General features: G+C 39.0%; 1 protein-coding gene across 6 annotated transcripts in view; it reads left to right on the forward strand.

Moving 5' to 3' along the window:
* Positions 1 to 16,479, forward strand: part of LOC105715925 (stabilizer of axonemal microtubules 2) — a 31,706-nt gene that overhangs the window by 1,922 nt on the left and 13,305 nt on the right. For 2 of the 6 annotated variants that reach the window (XM_021677459.2, XM_064366153.1), the window contains exons 2-3: positions 172 to 351; positions 6,155 to 6,357. In XM_021677459.2, the coding sequence (XP_021533134.2) occupies positions 172 to 351; positions 6,155 to 6,357 (383 nt within the window). Of the gene's footprint in view, positions 1 to 155; positions 352 to 394; positions 470 to 6,154; positions 6,358 to 16,479 lie in introns of those variants that run through there. The other 4 variants (XM_064366152.1, XM_064366151.1, XM_064366154.1 and 1 more) reach the window with 4 other exon arrangements.

A 16,479-nucleotide genomic window follows, 5' to 3' on the forward strand; every position in this document is an offset into this window, starting at 1 on the left:
ATTGTTTTTGTAAACCTCGTTACAGAGGAAACAGTTTTTTTTTTTTTTTTTTTTAGTAAAGCTCGAGAATTTACAAATTGTGAGTTTATTGGAGGTCTCTGATTAAAATGCAGTTAACAACACGAAATGTTTTTTAAGGTTAAATAATCTTTCAGTTTATTTTTTGCACAGGCGACATCATTGTCCACATGGAACCACAAGGATTTACGAAAATTCTGGGGTGTTTTGCCCTACTACTGAATATTTGGAAAAATATCCTATGTATGACAATGTTCTTCCACCTCAGAGTCTTAAACCCAAGCAAGAAATTCGAGCATGCTGTGGTAAAATGGAAGGAATAACTACATTTAAGTAAATATTCAGTAACTATTTGCTTTACTTATTTTTCTCTCAGCTCTTCTGGTGGTGGGCGGAGCAGATATGAACTACTGATTAGAACCTGTGGAGGAGAAGGTTGTTTACTGGAAGTGTAAGGAAGTTAAACTTTAAAATAGAGAATTAAAGAATAAGAGAGCTGAACGTACTGACATACTGAATCTTTGAAGAGAAACTTGGGGTTCACTATAGCAATCCTATGGGCCATTTTTCATTTCCTTGAAAGTGCCAGGTTTCCCTTGTCTCAGTCGTCCAAGATACTATTTTCCCCACCTGCAATTTTCCTTCCCTTTCCTAGCTAATGCTCCTTCAGTCTGTAGATCTCAACTAAACTATCACTTGAAAAAGCCTTCTCTGATAGTTCATCCAGTTTTCAGATTAGGTAAAATTCTCCTAAGTAAGTTCCCAAAGCACCTTCCTATTATTTAGCCTTAGATTAGTTTCAGTGTTCCATGAAAGCAGAAACCTAAGTCTATTGTTATCTCAGCATTCTATTTCTAGAAAACTAACACAATGCCTACTAGCACATAGTAGGTACCCAATATTTGTTCAGTGAGTGATGGACAAAAATCCTCTTAAGCCTATACTTTTCATTTGGACTTACCTTTTTTGATCTCTCTGTTTTTTTGAGGGTTAGGTGGCTTAAGTACTAGGTTTACTCATTATTTAAACTGTTAATTGTATACTATATTCAAGGTACAATCTTGGTGTTAAGTATAAAAATGTCAATAAGTTTGTGAACCCCAAATACCTGAGACAGGTCTCAGTTAATTTAGAAAGTTTATTTTGCCAGAGTTGAGGGCGCATGCCCGTGACACAGCCTCTGGAGGTCCCAATAATGTGTGCCCAAGGTGGTCAGAGCACACTTTGGTTTTGTATGTTTTAGGGAGACACACATCAGTCAACATATGTGTAAGATGAATATTGGTTAGTTCCAGAAAGGCAGGACAACTGGAGGCTAGGAGGGAGCTTGCAGGTCATAGGTAGGTAAGAGACAAATGGTTGCATTCTTTTGAGTTTCTAATTAGCCTCTCCAAAGGAGGCAAATAGATATGCGTTTATCTCAGTGAGCAGAGTGGTGACTCTGAGTAGAATTGGAGGCAGGTTGGCCCTAAGCGGTTCCCACTTGACTTTCCCCTTCGATTAGTGATTTTGAGGCCCTAAGATTTATTTTCCTTTCACAAGTTGAAGTTCCTGCTTTCAAGGAACTCAGACATCGTATTGCTATAATTTTGAGTTTTTAAAATGCTCTGTAACAGCTTTAGATTTTGGTGTTAGCTATTTTCATTTCATTTGAGATGGAGCTCATTCTGTTTATATAACAAAGGTGGAGACTTTTAAACTTTTAGTCTAATATTTCTATTTTTTAACATTTCAGCCATTTGTTGCAGTAATACTATTTTGGTGAATCTAGTTACTTCTGTAGGTGTATGGGCTCTTCCAAAGATGGAAGATTTTACTTAGTCCTCAGATTTTGGTGTGCATTAGTGCCATCTAGAAGTGTTAAAATGGCAGATTCCAGAGCTCCATCTAAAAGAGCCAGTGAGTCCCAGGAAATTGCATTTTTTTTTTTTTTTTTTGAGATGGAGTCTTGCTCTGTCACCCAGGCTGGAGTGCAGTGGCACAATCTCGGCTCACTGCAACCTCCACCTCCCCAGTTCTAGCAGTTCTCCTGCCCCAGCCTCCTGAGTAGCTGGGACTACAGGCACATACTGCTATGCCTGGCTAATTTTTTGTATATTAGTAGAGACGGGGTTTCACCGTGTTCCCCAGGCTGATCTTGAACTCCTGAGATCAGGCAATCCACCCTCCTTGGCCTCCCAAAGTGCTAGGATTATAGGCATGAACCACTGTGCCCAGCAGGAAACTGTATTTTTAACCAGCATTGCTGGTGATTCTGTTGCCACTGATTCAGTGCAGTAGGTCAGGAACTAGACTGCTCTCTTGAGGATGACATGGAACATAAAACAGAAGGTCTTTGCTTTACTGTAGTTTATAGTCTTGTGGGAAAGTTGAGAAATAAAAACATCAGATTAATAAGATAATTATAGATTATAATAAATGAGATGAAGAAATTAACTGGTTGAGATTGATTAAATGAGAATGGTTGTTATTTTTTCTTCACTTTATTAATATTACTTTCTTGATGCCTTAATGGTTCATATTAGAGATTTGAAATAAATTTTATAATATTTATATTTATTGAACAAAGATTTTGCTTTTAAGCAGTTCTAAATATCAAAACTGAGAAAATTAACCTGCCATGTCTTTCTTTTAAAAGGCAGTTGCTTTTCAATTCTGGATTTCCCCAGTTGACCTATTCAAGTAAGCCTTAGTTAAAAAAGTCCCAAAGATCCAAATATGCCAATAAAACTAAAAAATTGGTTTCTTAAATTGTCATCTCTCCACTTCGTAAGACATTGGATCTTTTCTTTGTGTTTTAACTGGGAAGGTGGAAGTATTTCTAAGAGTCATAATTTAGGAACTTGAAACTCTTGCTTGACTCCCTCATGTTGACTAGGCAGTAGAGCGTGGATTTATCTGCATAAACAAAGAAACTTTCTGTACCTTTCTATAGTACAGGAAGTGACTGTGTAAAGAGGTATCTGAACTTGTACAAGATTTGAGATCCTTTATATACAGTTCAGTTAGATGACTGCCAGAGTTGGCAGGAAGTCTGCCCTGAAGGAGTAGGATTCTAATCACATCAAATGTTTTAGGATATATCAGAGGAATAAGATTGCATTCACCCTCTACTACTCCATAGAAACCTGCTTTGGGTTTGGAGGTATACTTTCTAATACGTAACTAGTCTAACCAGAGAGACTGAGACTTCTAAGCTTTCTCTCCTCTTTTCTTTGCCTAATTCTCCCACTTCCTGACTGCATTTTAGCCTATTCCCCTCTAGCTCCTATTTGGGAAGAGCAGGGAACAACTCTGATGTCTTGAGAAGCAGAGGTATGTGATTTCTACTACTCTTCATCTATTAAATAAAAAATTATTAAGCATCAAGCACTATACCAGACGCCTGGGATACAGTGATGAGCAAAAGCAGTCATGATCTCCGTGCTGACAGATGTTACAATCTATTAGAGATGGCAATCAAAAATGTTACTCAAAATAGTCTAAAATTGCAACAGTGATGAAATCTATGAAGGATAGGCACAGGTACCTTGACAGCCAGAACAAGAGTGTGACTGCATCAGGGGAATAAGAAAAATGAGTCAAAACCTGAAGGATATTAAATTAACTGGATTGAGAGGGGGAAGGAAATGCATTTCAAGCAGAGAAAGAGAGTAGCATGTAGCGGGAAGGAGCATGGAAAGTAAGAAATTCTCAAAGGGCCAGCTGGAGCAGAGAAAGCAAGAGGAAGCAGCACAGTGAGAGCCGAGGCTAGTGAAGGAGGCCAGGCAGAGCCTTTAAGCCATGTTCAGTGTTGTCTATGTCCTTACAGTAATAAGCCATGAAGATTTCTTTTCTGTGTGGGGTTTTTTTTTTTTTTTTTTTTTTTTTTTTTTTGGTGCAGGGTGGAATGTGGGAGGTAGGGAGGTAAGGAAGAGACTAGGGAGATGAGGGCAAGAATGACCTGATCAGATTTACCTGGGAAACTATTACTTCAGGTGCTATGTGGAGAAGATTAGAGGGAGAACTACAGTGGATGTGGGTAAACAAGTTTAGGAAGCTATTAAAGTGACTCAAAAGAGCTATTTTAAAAACTTTGCATATTATGGTGGTAACAGACGTGGAGAAAAGTGATTAGATTTGGTATTTATGAGGCAAAATTGACAGTAGTTGATGATGGACTACATAAGGGAGAGAGGTGAGGTATAAAGGGTGAGAACTAGATTTCTGACTATGCATCTGAACGGATAAGGATAGCATTCATGTAAATACAGAACAAGCAAAAAGGACCATATTTATTGAGAGGAAATAGTGAATTGATTTGGGGCATATTAAGTTTTGAGTTGCCATTGAATATTCAAGAGACGATTGTAGATACTGATATGAAGCTCAACGAAGAGGTCTAAGCCGAGATGTAAATTTGAGAGTTATTTCGATCTAGGTAGTAATCAAAGCTGTAGGAGTAGAAGAGTTATCCTTAGGAGTGAACAGTGGATGAAAAGAATAATGTGTAGGTAGGTCCAAGTCTTGAGGAATGCTAACATTTATTTAAGGACCAAGTAGAGGTAGATGAAGCTCTATTGGAGACTGGAAAGAAATAATCAGGAAACCAAGAAGAGGAAGTTTCCTAGAAATAGTATGAAGAATAACTTCAATTACTGCTGGAGAGGTCAAGTAAGATGAGGACTAAAAATGTTTGATGAATCTAATCACATGGAAGACATCGTGAACCTTAGAGCTGTGTTAGGGAAGTGGCAGTGTTGGAAACCAGATTGAAATGGATTGGAGGGTGTGAGAAAACAGTTAAATCAGTCGATAAGAAGTTATGTTGTATATAGAAGAAGAATTCAGTGAGGGTTTTGGTTTATTTTAGGGAACTTAGACAGATGTATGCAACCAATATTGATTAATACAAGATAGTTTATTCATAAAATGAGTGATGTGCCAGCATAGTCCAGAAGAAAAAAGCAACCCATAAAGTCTTGGAGTAGTAATAGTAGTAGCTAGCATGTTGATTTTACTGTGTACCAAGCAGTCTTCAAAGCATGTGTGTATATCCTTAAAACAATTCTGTGAGATAGAAGGTATTACTGTCCCATTTTATATATAAAGAAACTGGGGCAATTTGGGAGGCCAAAGCAGGCAGATCGCAAGGTCAAGAGATCGAGACCATCCTGGCCAACATGGTGAAACCCCGTCTCTGCTAAGGGGGTATGCGCCTGTAGTCGCAGCTACTCGGGAGGCTGAGGCAGGAGGATCACTTGAACCAGGGAGTCGGAGGTTGCAGTGAGCCAAGATCACGCCACTGCACTCTAGCCTGGCGACAGAACTAGACTCCATCTGGAAAAGAAAAGAAACTGGGGCATAAATAGGTTAATGAAGTTATCCAAGGTCCTGCAGCTAGTAAATGACAGAGCCAGGATTTGATCAGCTTAAGTGTGATCAGATGTGGAGAAAAGTAGTTTGATTTGAGAGAGATTTATAAGGTAAAATTGACAGTCTTTTCCATTCATCAGTTTTTACCTCAGTGTCTGCAGTACAGCATGTATCACATAATGTTATATAGTGCCCAGGTTGGCTACATTACCATCTGGCATCCATCCATGACAAGGACCTCTGGGAGATCCAAAGATGAGGAACACTCACATCTATAATCTGAATGTGATTTATGTCTAAAGACCAGAATTACTAATCGTTTAACAATAAGTAGGAAAACAGAAAGAATTAAAAAAGAAGAAAGTATGCCAAAATAGGTTGCTGGAGTCTTTAAGGAGGATGAATAAGGACTTTGACAAAGTGGACTCAGGGGGAATATATTTTCTAAACTTTTCAGGTTTAGTAAATTTTGTCTGAAATTTCCTTCCAGGTTAGAAAAAAATCAATTACTTGAGGATAATATTTACTGAGGTCTATTGTAATGATGTTTTAAAAACTAGGATTTCTGATATATTTACTTTTCTCAAGATATTTAATCACTAGATAGGACCTTATAAGAAATTCAGTTACTTCTTTCAAGTAGTTGATCAACTATTACCATTTTAATTATCTTCTCAGACTCTTTAAGTAAAAAAAAAAGCCTTGACGTTTTCTATACTTCATTGAAATAATTAGAAATAAAAGAACTGGTGAGGCTATGATTAAAATTTATATATTTCAGGTCGGATTATCGTCCTTATGAAATAGTTAAACAGCCTCGCCATGTGCCAGAAGAGTATAAACCAAAAGAAGGGAAGATTGATCTTGGTACTACCTACAAACGGGATTTTAATTCATACAAAGTGCAGCCTGTGGCAATAGTCCAGCCTTTGGAGAGACAACAAGTTAAAAAAGGAAAGTTGGACACTGTCCCAACCTATAAAGGTAACTTGCCATTTCAAAAATGAAGGAGCCAAAAAACTGAAACTCACTTCGAGCTTTAACATCTAATGTCAAGTTATAATTTTGGTGTGCTGCCAAACTTAGCCTCCATGGCTTAGGACAGAACATTTCGCTTTGGCAAAATAGTATTGTATAGTAAAGAACAAAATAGACCATTTGATTGAGAGTTAAAAGACCCAGTTTCCGACCCCGTTTCCCATCCAAATTCGTCTACTTTACTAGTTTTCTCTGTCTTAAAACATGAAAAACAAAGGATGCCATTAAACAAGCATTATGTCACATTTGTTACTTCATGTCACATTTAGTTGGCATTGTTCTTTTCTTTTTTTTTTCTTTTTTTTTTTTTATATTTATTTATTGCATTTTAGGTTTTGGGGTACATGTGAAAAACATGCAAGGTTGTTGCATAGGTGCATACGTGGCAGTGTGATTTGCTGCCTTCCTCCCCTTCACCCATATCTGGCATTTCTCCCCATGCTATCCCTCCCCAATTCCCCACCCCCCCCGCTGTCCCCCCCACTCCCCCACAACAGACCCCCATGTATAGTGCTCCCCTCCCTGTGTCCATGTGTTCTCCTTGTTCAACACCCGCCTATGAGTGAGAACATGTGGTGTTTGATTTTGTGTTCTTGTGTCAGTTTGCTGAGAATGATGGTTTCCAGGTTCATCCATGTCCCTACAAAGGACGCGAACTCCTCGTTTTTAATGGCTGCATAATATTCCATGGTGTATATGTGCCACATTTTTCCTGTCCAGTCTATCATCGATGGGCATTTGGGTTGGTTCCAGGTCTTTGCTATTGTAAACTGTGCTGCTATGAACATTCGTGTGCATGTGTCCTTATAGTAGAACGATTTATAATCCTTTGGATATATGCCCAGTAATGGGATTGCTGGGTCAAATGGAATTTCTATTTCTAGGTCCTTGAGGAATCGCCACACTGTTTTCCACAATGGTTGAACTAGTTTACACTCCCACCAACAGTGTAAAAGTGTTCCTATTTCTCCACATCCTGTCCAGCATCTGTTGTCTCCAGATTTTTTAATGATTGCCATTCTAACTGGTGTGAGATGGTATCTCAGTGTAGTTTTGATTTGCATTTCTCTAATGGCCAGTGATGATGAGCATTTTTTCATATGCTTGTTGGCCTCATGTATGTCTTCTTTTGTAAAGTATCTGTTCATATCCTTCGCCCACTTTTGAATGGGCTTGTTTGTTTTTTTCTTGTAAATCTTTTTTAGCTCGTTGTAAATTCTGGATATCAGCCCTTTGTCAGATGGGTAGGCTGCAAAAATTTTTTCCCATTCTGTTGGTTGCCGATTCACTCTATTGACTGTTTCTTTTGCTGTGCAGAAGCTGTGGAGTTTGATTAGGTCCCATTTGTCTATTTTGGCTTTTGTTGCCAATGCTTTTGGTGTTTTGGTCATGAAGTCCTTGCCTACGCCTATGTCCTGAATGGTTTTGCCTAGGTTTCCTTCTAGTGATTTTATGGTGTTAGGTCTTATGTTTAAGTCTTTAATCCATCTGGAGTCAATTTTAGTGTAAGGTGTCAGGAAGGGGTCCAGTTTCTGCTTTCTGCATATGGCTAGCCAGTTTTCCCAACACCACTTATTGAACAGGGAATCCTTTCCCCATTGCTTGTTTTTATCAGGTTTGTCAAAGATCGGGTGGTTGTAGATATGTTGTGTTGCCTCCGACGCCTCTGTTCTGTTCCATTGGTCTATATCTCTGTTTTGGTACCAGTACCATGCTGTTTTGATTACTGTAGCCTTGTAGTAGAGTTTGATGTCTGGTAGTGTGATGCCTCCCGCTTTGTTCTTTTTGCTTAGAATTGACTTGGCTATGCGGGCTCTCTTTTGGTTCCGTATGAAGTTTAAGGTGGTTTTTTACAGTTCTGTGAAGAAGGTCATTGGTAGCTTGATGGGGATAGCGTTGAATCTGTATATTACTTTGGGCAGTATGGCCATTTTCACGATATTAATTCTTCCTAACCATGAACATGGAATGTTTCTCCATCTGTTTGTGTCCTCTCTTATTTCGTTGAGCAGTGATTTGTAGTTCTCCTTGAAGAGGTCCTTTACATTCCTTGTTAGTTGTATTCCTAGGTATTTTATTCTCTTTGTAGCAATTGTGAATGGCAGTTCGTTCTTGATTTGGCTCTCTTTAAGTCTGTTATTGGTGTATAGGAATGCTTGTGATTTTTGCACATTGATTTTGTATCCTGAGACTTTGCTGAAGTTGCTTATCAGTTTCAGGAGCTTTTGGGCTGAGATGAGGGGGTCTTCTAGATATACAATCATGTCGTCTGCAAATAGAGACAATTTGACTTCCTCCTTTCCTAATTGAATACCCTTTATTTCTTTTTCTTGCCTGATTGCTCTGGCTAGAACTTCCAGTACTATATTGAATAGGAGTGGTGAGAGAGGGCATCCTTGTCTAGTGCCAGATTTCAAAGGGAATGCTTCCAGTTTTTGCCCGTTCAGTATGATATTGGCTGTCGGTTTGTCGTAAATAGCTTTTATTATTTTGAGATACGTTCCATCGATACCTAGTTTATTGAGGGTTTTTAGCATAAAGGGCTGTTGAATTTTGTCGAAGGCCTTCTCTGCATCGATTGAGATAATCATGTGGTTTTTGTCTTTGGTTCTGTTTATGTGGTGAATTACATTTATAGACTTGCGTATATTGAACCAGCCTTGCATCCCCGGGATGAATCCTACTTGATCATGGTGGATAAGCTTTTTGATGTGCTGTTGTAATCGGCTTGCCATTATTTTATTGAAGATTTTTGCATCTATGTTCATCATGGATATTGGCCTGTAGTTTTCTTTTCTTGTTGAGTCTCTGCCAGGTTTTGGTATTAGGATGATGTTGGTCTCATAAAATGATTTGGGAAGGATTCCCTCTTTTTGGATTATTTGGAATAGTTTCAGTATGAATGGTATCAGTTCCTCTTTGTATGTCTGGTAGAATTCGGCTGTGAACCCATCTGGACCTGGGCTTTTTTTGGGTGGTAGGCTCTTAATTGCTGCCTCGACTTCAGACCTTGTTATTGGTCTATTCAGGGTTTCGACTTCTTCCTGGTTTAGGCTTGGGAGGAGGCAGCTGTCCAGGAATTTATCCATTTCCTCCAGGTTTTCTAATTTATGTGCATAGAGTTGTTTGTAATAATCTCTGATGATGGTTTGAATTTCTGTGGAATCTGTGGTGATATCCCCTTTGTCATTTTTTATTGCATCTATTTGATTATTCTCTCTTTTCTTTTTTATTAGTCTGGCTAGTGGTCTGTCTATTTTGTTGATCTTTTCAAAAAACCAGCTCCTGGATTTATTGATTTTTTGAAGGGTTTTTCGTGTCTCTATCTCCTTCAATTCTGCTTTGATCTTAGTTATTTCTTGTCTTCTGCTAGGTTTTGAGTTTTTTTGATCTTGCTCCTCTAGCTCTTTCAATTTTGACGATGGGGTGTCAATTTTAGATCTCTCCTTTCTTCTCATGTGGGCACTTATTGCTATATATTTTCCTCTAGAGACTGCTTTAAATGTGTCCCAGAGATTCTGGTATGTGGTGTCTTCATTCTCGTTGGTTTCGAAGAACGTCTTTATTTCTGCTTTCATTTCATTGTTTATCCAGTCAACATTCAGGAGAAAGTTGTTCATTTTCCATGAGGCTGTGCGGTTCTGGGTTGGTTTCTGAATTCTGAGTTCTAACTTGATTGCACTGTGGTCTGAGAGACTGTTTGTTATGGTTTCCGTTCTTTTGCATTTGCTGAGGAGTGATTTACTTCCAATTATGTGGTCAATTTTAGAGTAGGTGTGATGTGGTGCCGAGAAGAATGTATATTCTGTGGATTTGGGGTGGAGAGTTCTGTAAATGTCTATTAGGTTTGCTTGTTCCAGGTCTGAGTTCAAGTCCTGGATATCCTTGTTAATTTTCTGTCTCGTTGATCTGTCTAATATTGACAATGGTGTGTTGAAGTCTCCCACTATTATTGTGTGGGAGTCTAAGTCTCTTTGTAAGTCTTTAAGAACTTGCCTTATGTATCTGGGTGCTCCTGTATTAGGTGCATATATATTTAGGATCGTTAGCTCTTCTTGCTGCATTGATCCTTTTACCATTATGTAATGTCCTTCTTTGTCTCTTTTGATCTTTGTTGCTTTAAAGTCTATTTTATCAGAGATGAGAATTGCAACTCCTGCTTTTTTTTGCTCTCCATTTGCTTGGTAAATCTTCCTCCATCCCTTTATTTTGAGCCTTTGTGTATCCTTGCATGCGAGATGGGTTTCCTGGATACAGCACACTGATGGGTTTTGGCTTTTTATCCAATTTGCCAGTCTGTGTCTTTTGATTGGGGCATTTAGTCCGTTTACATTTAGGGTTAATATTGTTATGTGTGAATTCGATCCTGTCATTTTGGTGCTAGGTGGCTGTTTTGCCCTTTGGTTGATGCAGATTCTTCATTGTGTTGATGCTCTTTACCTTTTCGTGTGTTTTTGGAGTGGCTGGTACTGGTTGTTCTTTTCTATGTGTAGTGCCTCCTTCAGGAGCTCTTGTAAAGCTGGTCTGGTGGTGATGAACTCTCTGAGTTCTTGCTTGTTCACAAAGGATTTTATTTTTCCTTCACTTATGAAGCTTAGTTTGGCAGGATACGAAATTCTGGGTTGAAAGTTCTTTTCCTTAAGGATGTTGAATATCGGCCCCCACTCTCTTCTGGCCTGTAGGGTTTCTGCTGAGAGATCTGCAGTGAGTCTGATGGGCTTCCCTTTGTGGGTAACCCGACCTTTCTCTCTGGCTGCCCTTAGTATTTTCTCCTTCATTTCAACCCTGGTGAATCTGATGATTATGTGTCTTGGGGTTGCTCTTCTAGAGGAGTATCTTTGTGGTGTTCTCTGTATTTCCTGGACTTGAATATTGGCCTGCCTTGTTAGGTTGGGGAAGTTTTCCTGGATAATATCCTGAAGAGTATTTTCCAGCTTGGATGCATTCGCTTCGTCACATTCAGGTACACCTATCAAACGTAGATTAGGTCTTTTCACATAGTCCCATATTTCTTGTTGACTTTGTTCATTCCTTTTTACCCCGTTTTCTCTAATCTTGCCTTCTCGTTTTATTTCATTGAGTTGATCTTCGACCTCTGATATCCTTTCTTCTGCTTGGTCAATTCGGCTGTTGAAACTTGTGCATGCTTCACGAAGTTCTCGTGTTGTGTTTTTCAGCTCCATCAATTCGCTCATATTCCTCTCTAAGTTGTCCATTCTTGTTAGCATTTCGTCAAGTCTTTTTTCAAGGTTCTTAGTTTCTTTGCATTGGGTTAGAACATGTTCTTTTAGCTCACGGAAGTTTCTTATTATCCACTTTCTGAAAGCTGATTCTGTCATTTCATCACACTCATTCTCCATCCAGTCTTGTTCCCTTGCTGGTGAGGAGTTGTGATCCCTTGTAGGAGGAGAAGTGTTCTGGTTTTGGGTGTTTTCATCCTTTTTGCGCGGGTTTCTTCCCATCTTTGTGGATTTATCCACCTGTTGACTTTGTAGTTGTTGTCTTTCTGATTTTGGTAATTTTAAGTCTGCTGTGGCAGAACTCATAAACCCCCTGCTCTTCCCCCCAGGTGTTCTGTCCCAGGGAGTTACGGTTTTATGATGTTCCCCTGTGCGGTTGCTGTTTTCCCTGCCCACAAGGTGGCAGCCTAGTCACACTCAGGTTGCAGAGGCTTCGCTAAGCTGCTGTGGGCTCCACCCAGCTTCCGTGTGAACTTCTGGGTGTAGTTAGAACTGCTTCCGCGATGTTGGCCCGCCCCTGTAGTGATGGAGTCTCTGTAGTGGCGGATTGCCTTGTTAGATTGCCCTGGGAACAGCAGGGTGCCTATGGAGAACGCCCCTCCTCCACAGAGCTGAACCGTCCCGGTTTCAGTTGTGTTTCAGGTCTTCTTGCTGGGTAAGAGGGGACACCGTCTCATCTGATCTGCCTCTGGAGCCGCTGCGTTGGCTAAAGCCGCGGCTCTGAGATTCGTGGCGCTGGCCTGGCTCCCCGTTTCAGCTCCCCTTGCTGGCTTATAGGGGACTCAGACTCTCTCACTTTGTACAGTGAGCCGTTGCCTCAGGGTGCCGGCCCAGCGGCTGTGCCGTTCAAGCCAGCGGCGCCAGCAGCGCTGGCGACCCGTGTGGCTTCTCTGCGTGTGAATCTCCTGGTCTGTGGGCAGTAAAAATCAGTCTGGAAATACGGCGTCCACTCACCCTCTGTGCTTTCTCTCGGAGCTGCATTCCCGAGTTCCTCCTAAGCGGCCATCTTGGATCTCTCTTCGGCATTGTTCTTTTCTTCCCATCCTAGAAAGAGTTGAAACTCTACTGAGAGTATTGGGATCTTTGAGGTCAAATAAATAGCAATGCTTTTCTCCATTCAAGTCCTAAACTAGCCTATAAAGCAGAAGAGTTACCAGATGGAGAAGCAAAATATTAGTTTTACACTGATGAAGGACAGAATAGAAGATAAAGCTTTCATTTATAAGCAGGCAATTCCTATTCCTGATACTGAGCCTCAGAATTAGAAGGCTTATCTACCCCATGATAGACAGTGCTGGACTACCACATAGGGGTCCTGCTCCTCTAAGAATTCTGGCATGGTGGAAGGGTGTCACAGGCAGCTGACTTAGTGGGGTAGGAGTTGAGTCATGTATGTTTTTCTTTCCAGAAACCTGGTTTTTATTGTTTGTTTGTTTTTGTTTTTGTTTTTGTTTTTGTTTTTTGAGACAGTCTCATTCTGTCGCCCAGGCTGGAGTGAAATGGTGTGATCTTGGCTCACTGCAACCTCCGCCTCCTGGGTTAAAGCAATTCTCATATCTCAGCCTCCCAAGTAGCTAGGATTACAGGTGCATGCCACCAACCCCAGCTAATTTTTTGTATGTTTAGTAGAGGTGGGGTTTCACCGTGTTGGCCAGGCTGGTCATGAACTCCTGACCTCAAGTGATCTACCCACCTTGGCCTCCCAAAGTGCTTGGATCAAAGGCATGAGCCACTGCACCTGGTCCCAAAACCCAATTTAAAAATATTCTAGTATTTTTGAGTAATGGGGTCTTTGTTTTTTAAAAATAGGCTTTTTTGTTGTTGTTTTTTTTGAGTTGGGGTCTCTGTTGCACAGGCTGGAGTGCAGTGGCACAGTCTTGGCTCACTGCAACCTCTGTCTTCTGGATTCAAGCAATTCTCCTGCCTCAGCCTCCTGAATAGCTGGGATTACAGGCACCCACCACCATGCCTAGCAGATTTTTGTACTTTCAGTAGAGATAGGGTTTCACCATGTTGGCCAGGCTGTTCTCGAACTCCTGCCTTGGCCTCCCAAAGCACTGGGATTACAGTCTTGAGCCACCACACCTGGCCTAAAAATAGACTATGTTAGGCCTATTTTCATTTTGATTTATGTAGATATTCTTTTTATATCTTTTTATTAATAATGTAATTACATATATAGGATTACATTAATTCCACTGGTATGTAAAATAACTGAATGAATATGTCCTAATATAAAACACTTGTAAGAGTGATACCATCAATAATCAAAGTAATGATTCATACTTTATTTGGGTAATAGCTAAATGCATACTTTTTCTTTAAGTTTCATGCCTACCCATTCAATGGGTAAGTAAAGTGCAAGGATATCAATATACTTTCATCTATATTGGTCAAGAACAGTGTTCTTTCTGTTTTTTTAAATCTTTAGAACACATAACATGCTACACAAAGAACAAATTGGGAATATTATGTGGATAGTGAAGAAGTATATTATAATCAAATGTAGCATATAGTAATTGTTGATATATAGATTGATTGATATGCATAGGAGAAAATGTACTGTGTAAAGTTTGACATAAAAGATAGTTGATGAAAATGACTATATTTGGCCTTTTACACAACCATAGTAAGATTTTCTGTTTTTCTACAAGATCCATAAGAAACATATTAGTAATACTGATGTCCCCTGATGCTGGGAACATGTATACATAACACACACAGACACACACACACTCTTAAACCAACACTACTAGCTTTCCATGACCTGAGTTTCCTGTCGATTCCCATACTTCCATTCCTATAGTTATAGTTCAAGGGTAAGGAATTTTGAGTTCCTCTGGCATTCTCACTCCTGAACTTTCTTAGTCAGCAAAGGTGATATTTTGTATTTCAGGTTTTCAGGCATGAGACAACAAAAATATTAAGGGCCAAGGCTGTACTTCCACAGTCTGTATGATTGTACTGCAGGTTTTGTAGATAACCTGTTCAAGAACAATTTTGCAGCTGAAGAGAAGTCACAATGGGAAGATACTCTCACTGTCCTTTTAGAGTTAGACAGGAGGCAAGAAAGAAATGAGATATGAGAAAAAAAAGATCCTGCAAAATAGTAAACAGGACAATGTTTAGATTCTGGAGGTGTGGCTTTATGAAACTGGTGACTCCTCAACAAAAATGTTTTTCCCCCAGCAGCCTCAACTTAGAAATTTATATATATTAAAATGTAGATCATAAAATAGGTCAGTATTTGATTTTATAAACATGTTTTGGGATTACCCTGCTCTGTACTAGCCATTATAGGGAATACAGAGATCTGGATTGTAGCATGGTTATTGGCATTTAGAAACTTTACAATTGATAGCCAAGGATGTAAAAGATCTGTACATTAAAAACTATAAAAAACACTGATGAAAGACATTGAAGAAGACACAAGTAAATGGAAATACGTCCTGTGTTCATGGGTTGGAAGAGTTGATATTGTTGAAATGTTCATACCATCCAAAGCAATCAATAGAATTAATTAATGAAATCTCTATCAAAATTCCAACAGCATTTTTCACAGAAATACAAAAAATAATTCTGAAATTCATGTGGAGTCACAAAAGACTCCACATGATAGCCAAAGATAGCCAAAGCAATCTTGAGAAAGAAAAGCAAGTTTCAGGCATCACACTTTGTGATTTCAAATTAAATTACAAAGCTATAGTAATCAAAATAATACAGTACCAGCATAGGAATAGACATGTAGATCAATAAAACAGAATAGAAAACCCAGAATAAACCCAAATGTATTACAGCCAACTAATTTTTGACAAGGGTGCCAAGAATACACAATAGAGAAAGAATAGTCTTTTCAATAAGTGGTGTTGGCTTGCACACACATAGCCCACAGACCCTATAAAGCAACTATATGATCAAGACTACAAAACAACTAGCTAACAACACTGTGTATAACAGGAACAAAACCCCATGTGTCAATATTAAACTTGAATGTAAATGGCATAAATGTTCTTAAAAGACATAGAGTGGCAAATTGGGTTAAAAAAAAAACTACCCATTGTTTTGCTACCTTTGAGAGATCCATCTCACATGCAGTTACACCCATAGGCTCAAAATAGAAGATGGAGAAAGATCTGCTACACAAATAGAAAACAAAAAAAAGCAGGAGTTGCTATTTTTGTATCAGATAAAATACATAAAACAAAACACATAAACATAAAATTGACTTTAAACCAACAACAACAACCGAAAAGGGCAAAGAAGGGCATTAATTATATAATAATAAAGAGTGCAATTCAATGAGAACACATAACTATCCTAAATGTGTTATATATGCACAGATTTATAAAACAAATGTTTCTAGACCTAAGAAAAGGCTTTGACAATCACACAAAAATAGTGGGAGGCTTCAACTCACCACTGACAGCATTAGACAGATAATCAAAACAGAAAGCTAACAAATTCTGGACTTAAAATCAATGCTTGACCAATCGGACTTTATAGACATATGCAGACTACTGCAACTAACAACCACAGAATATACATTCTTCTCATCTGCATGTGGAACATACCCTAAGTTTGTCCACATTCTCAGTCATAAAGCAAGTCTCAATAAATTCAAAACATTGAAATAATACAAAGCATTTTCTCAGACCACAGAATAAAAATAGAAATCAGTACCAAGAGGAACTCTCAAAACCACACAAATTCATGGAAACTAAACAACTTGCTCCTGACTGACTTTTGGGTAAACAACGAAATTAAGGCATAAATTTAAAAAGTATTTGAAATAAATGAAAATAGACAACTTACCAAAACTCCTGGGATG

The sequence above is a fragment of the Aotus nancymaae genome, unplaced genomic scaffold (assembly GCF_030222135.1).
Source record: "Aotus nancymaae isolate 86718 unplaced genomic scaffold, 86718_ANA_hifiasm-v0.15.2.pri h1tg000064l_0, whole genome shotgun sequence".
NCBI classification, from domain to species: Eukaryota; Metazoa; Chordata; class Mammalia; order Primates; family Aotidae; genus Aotus; species Aotus nancymaae.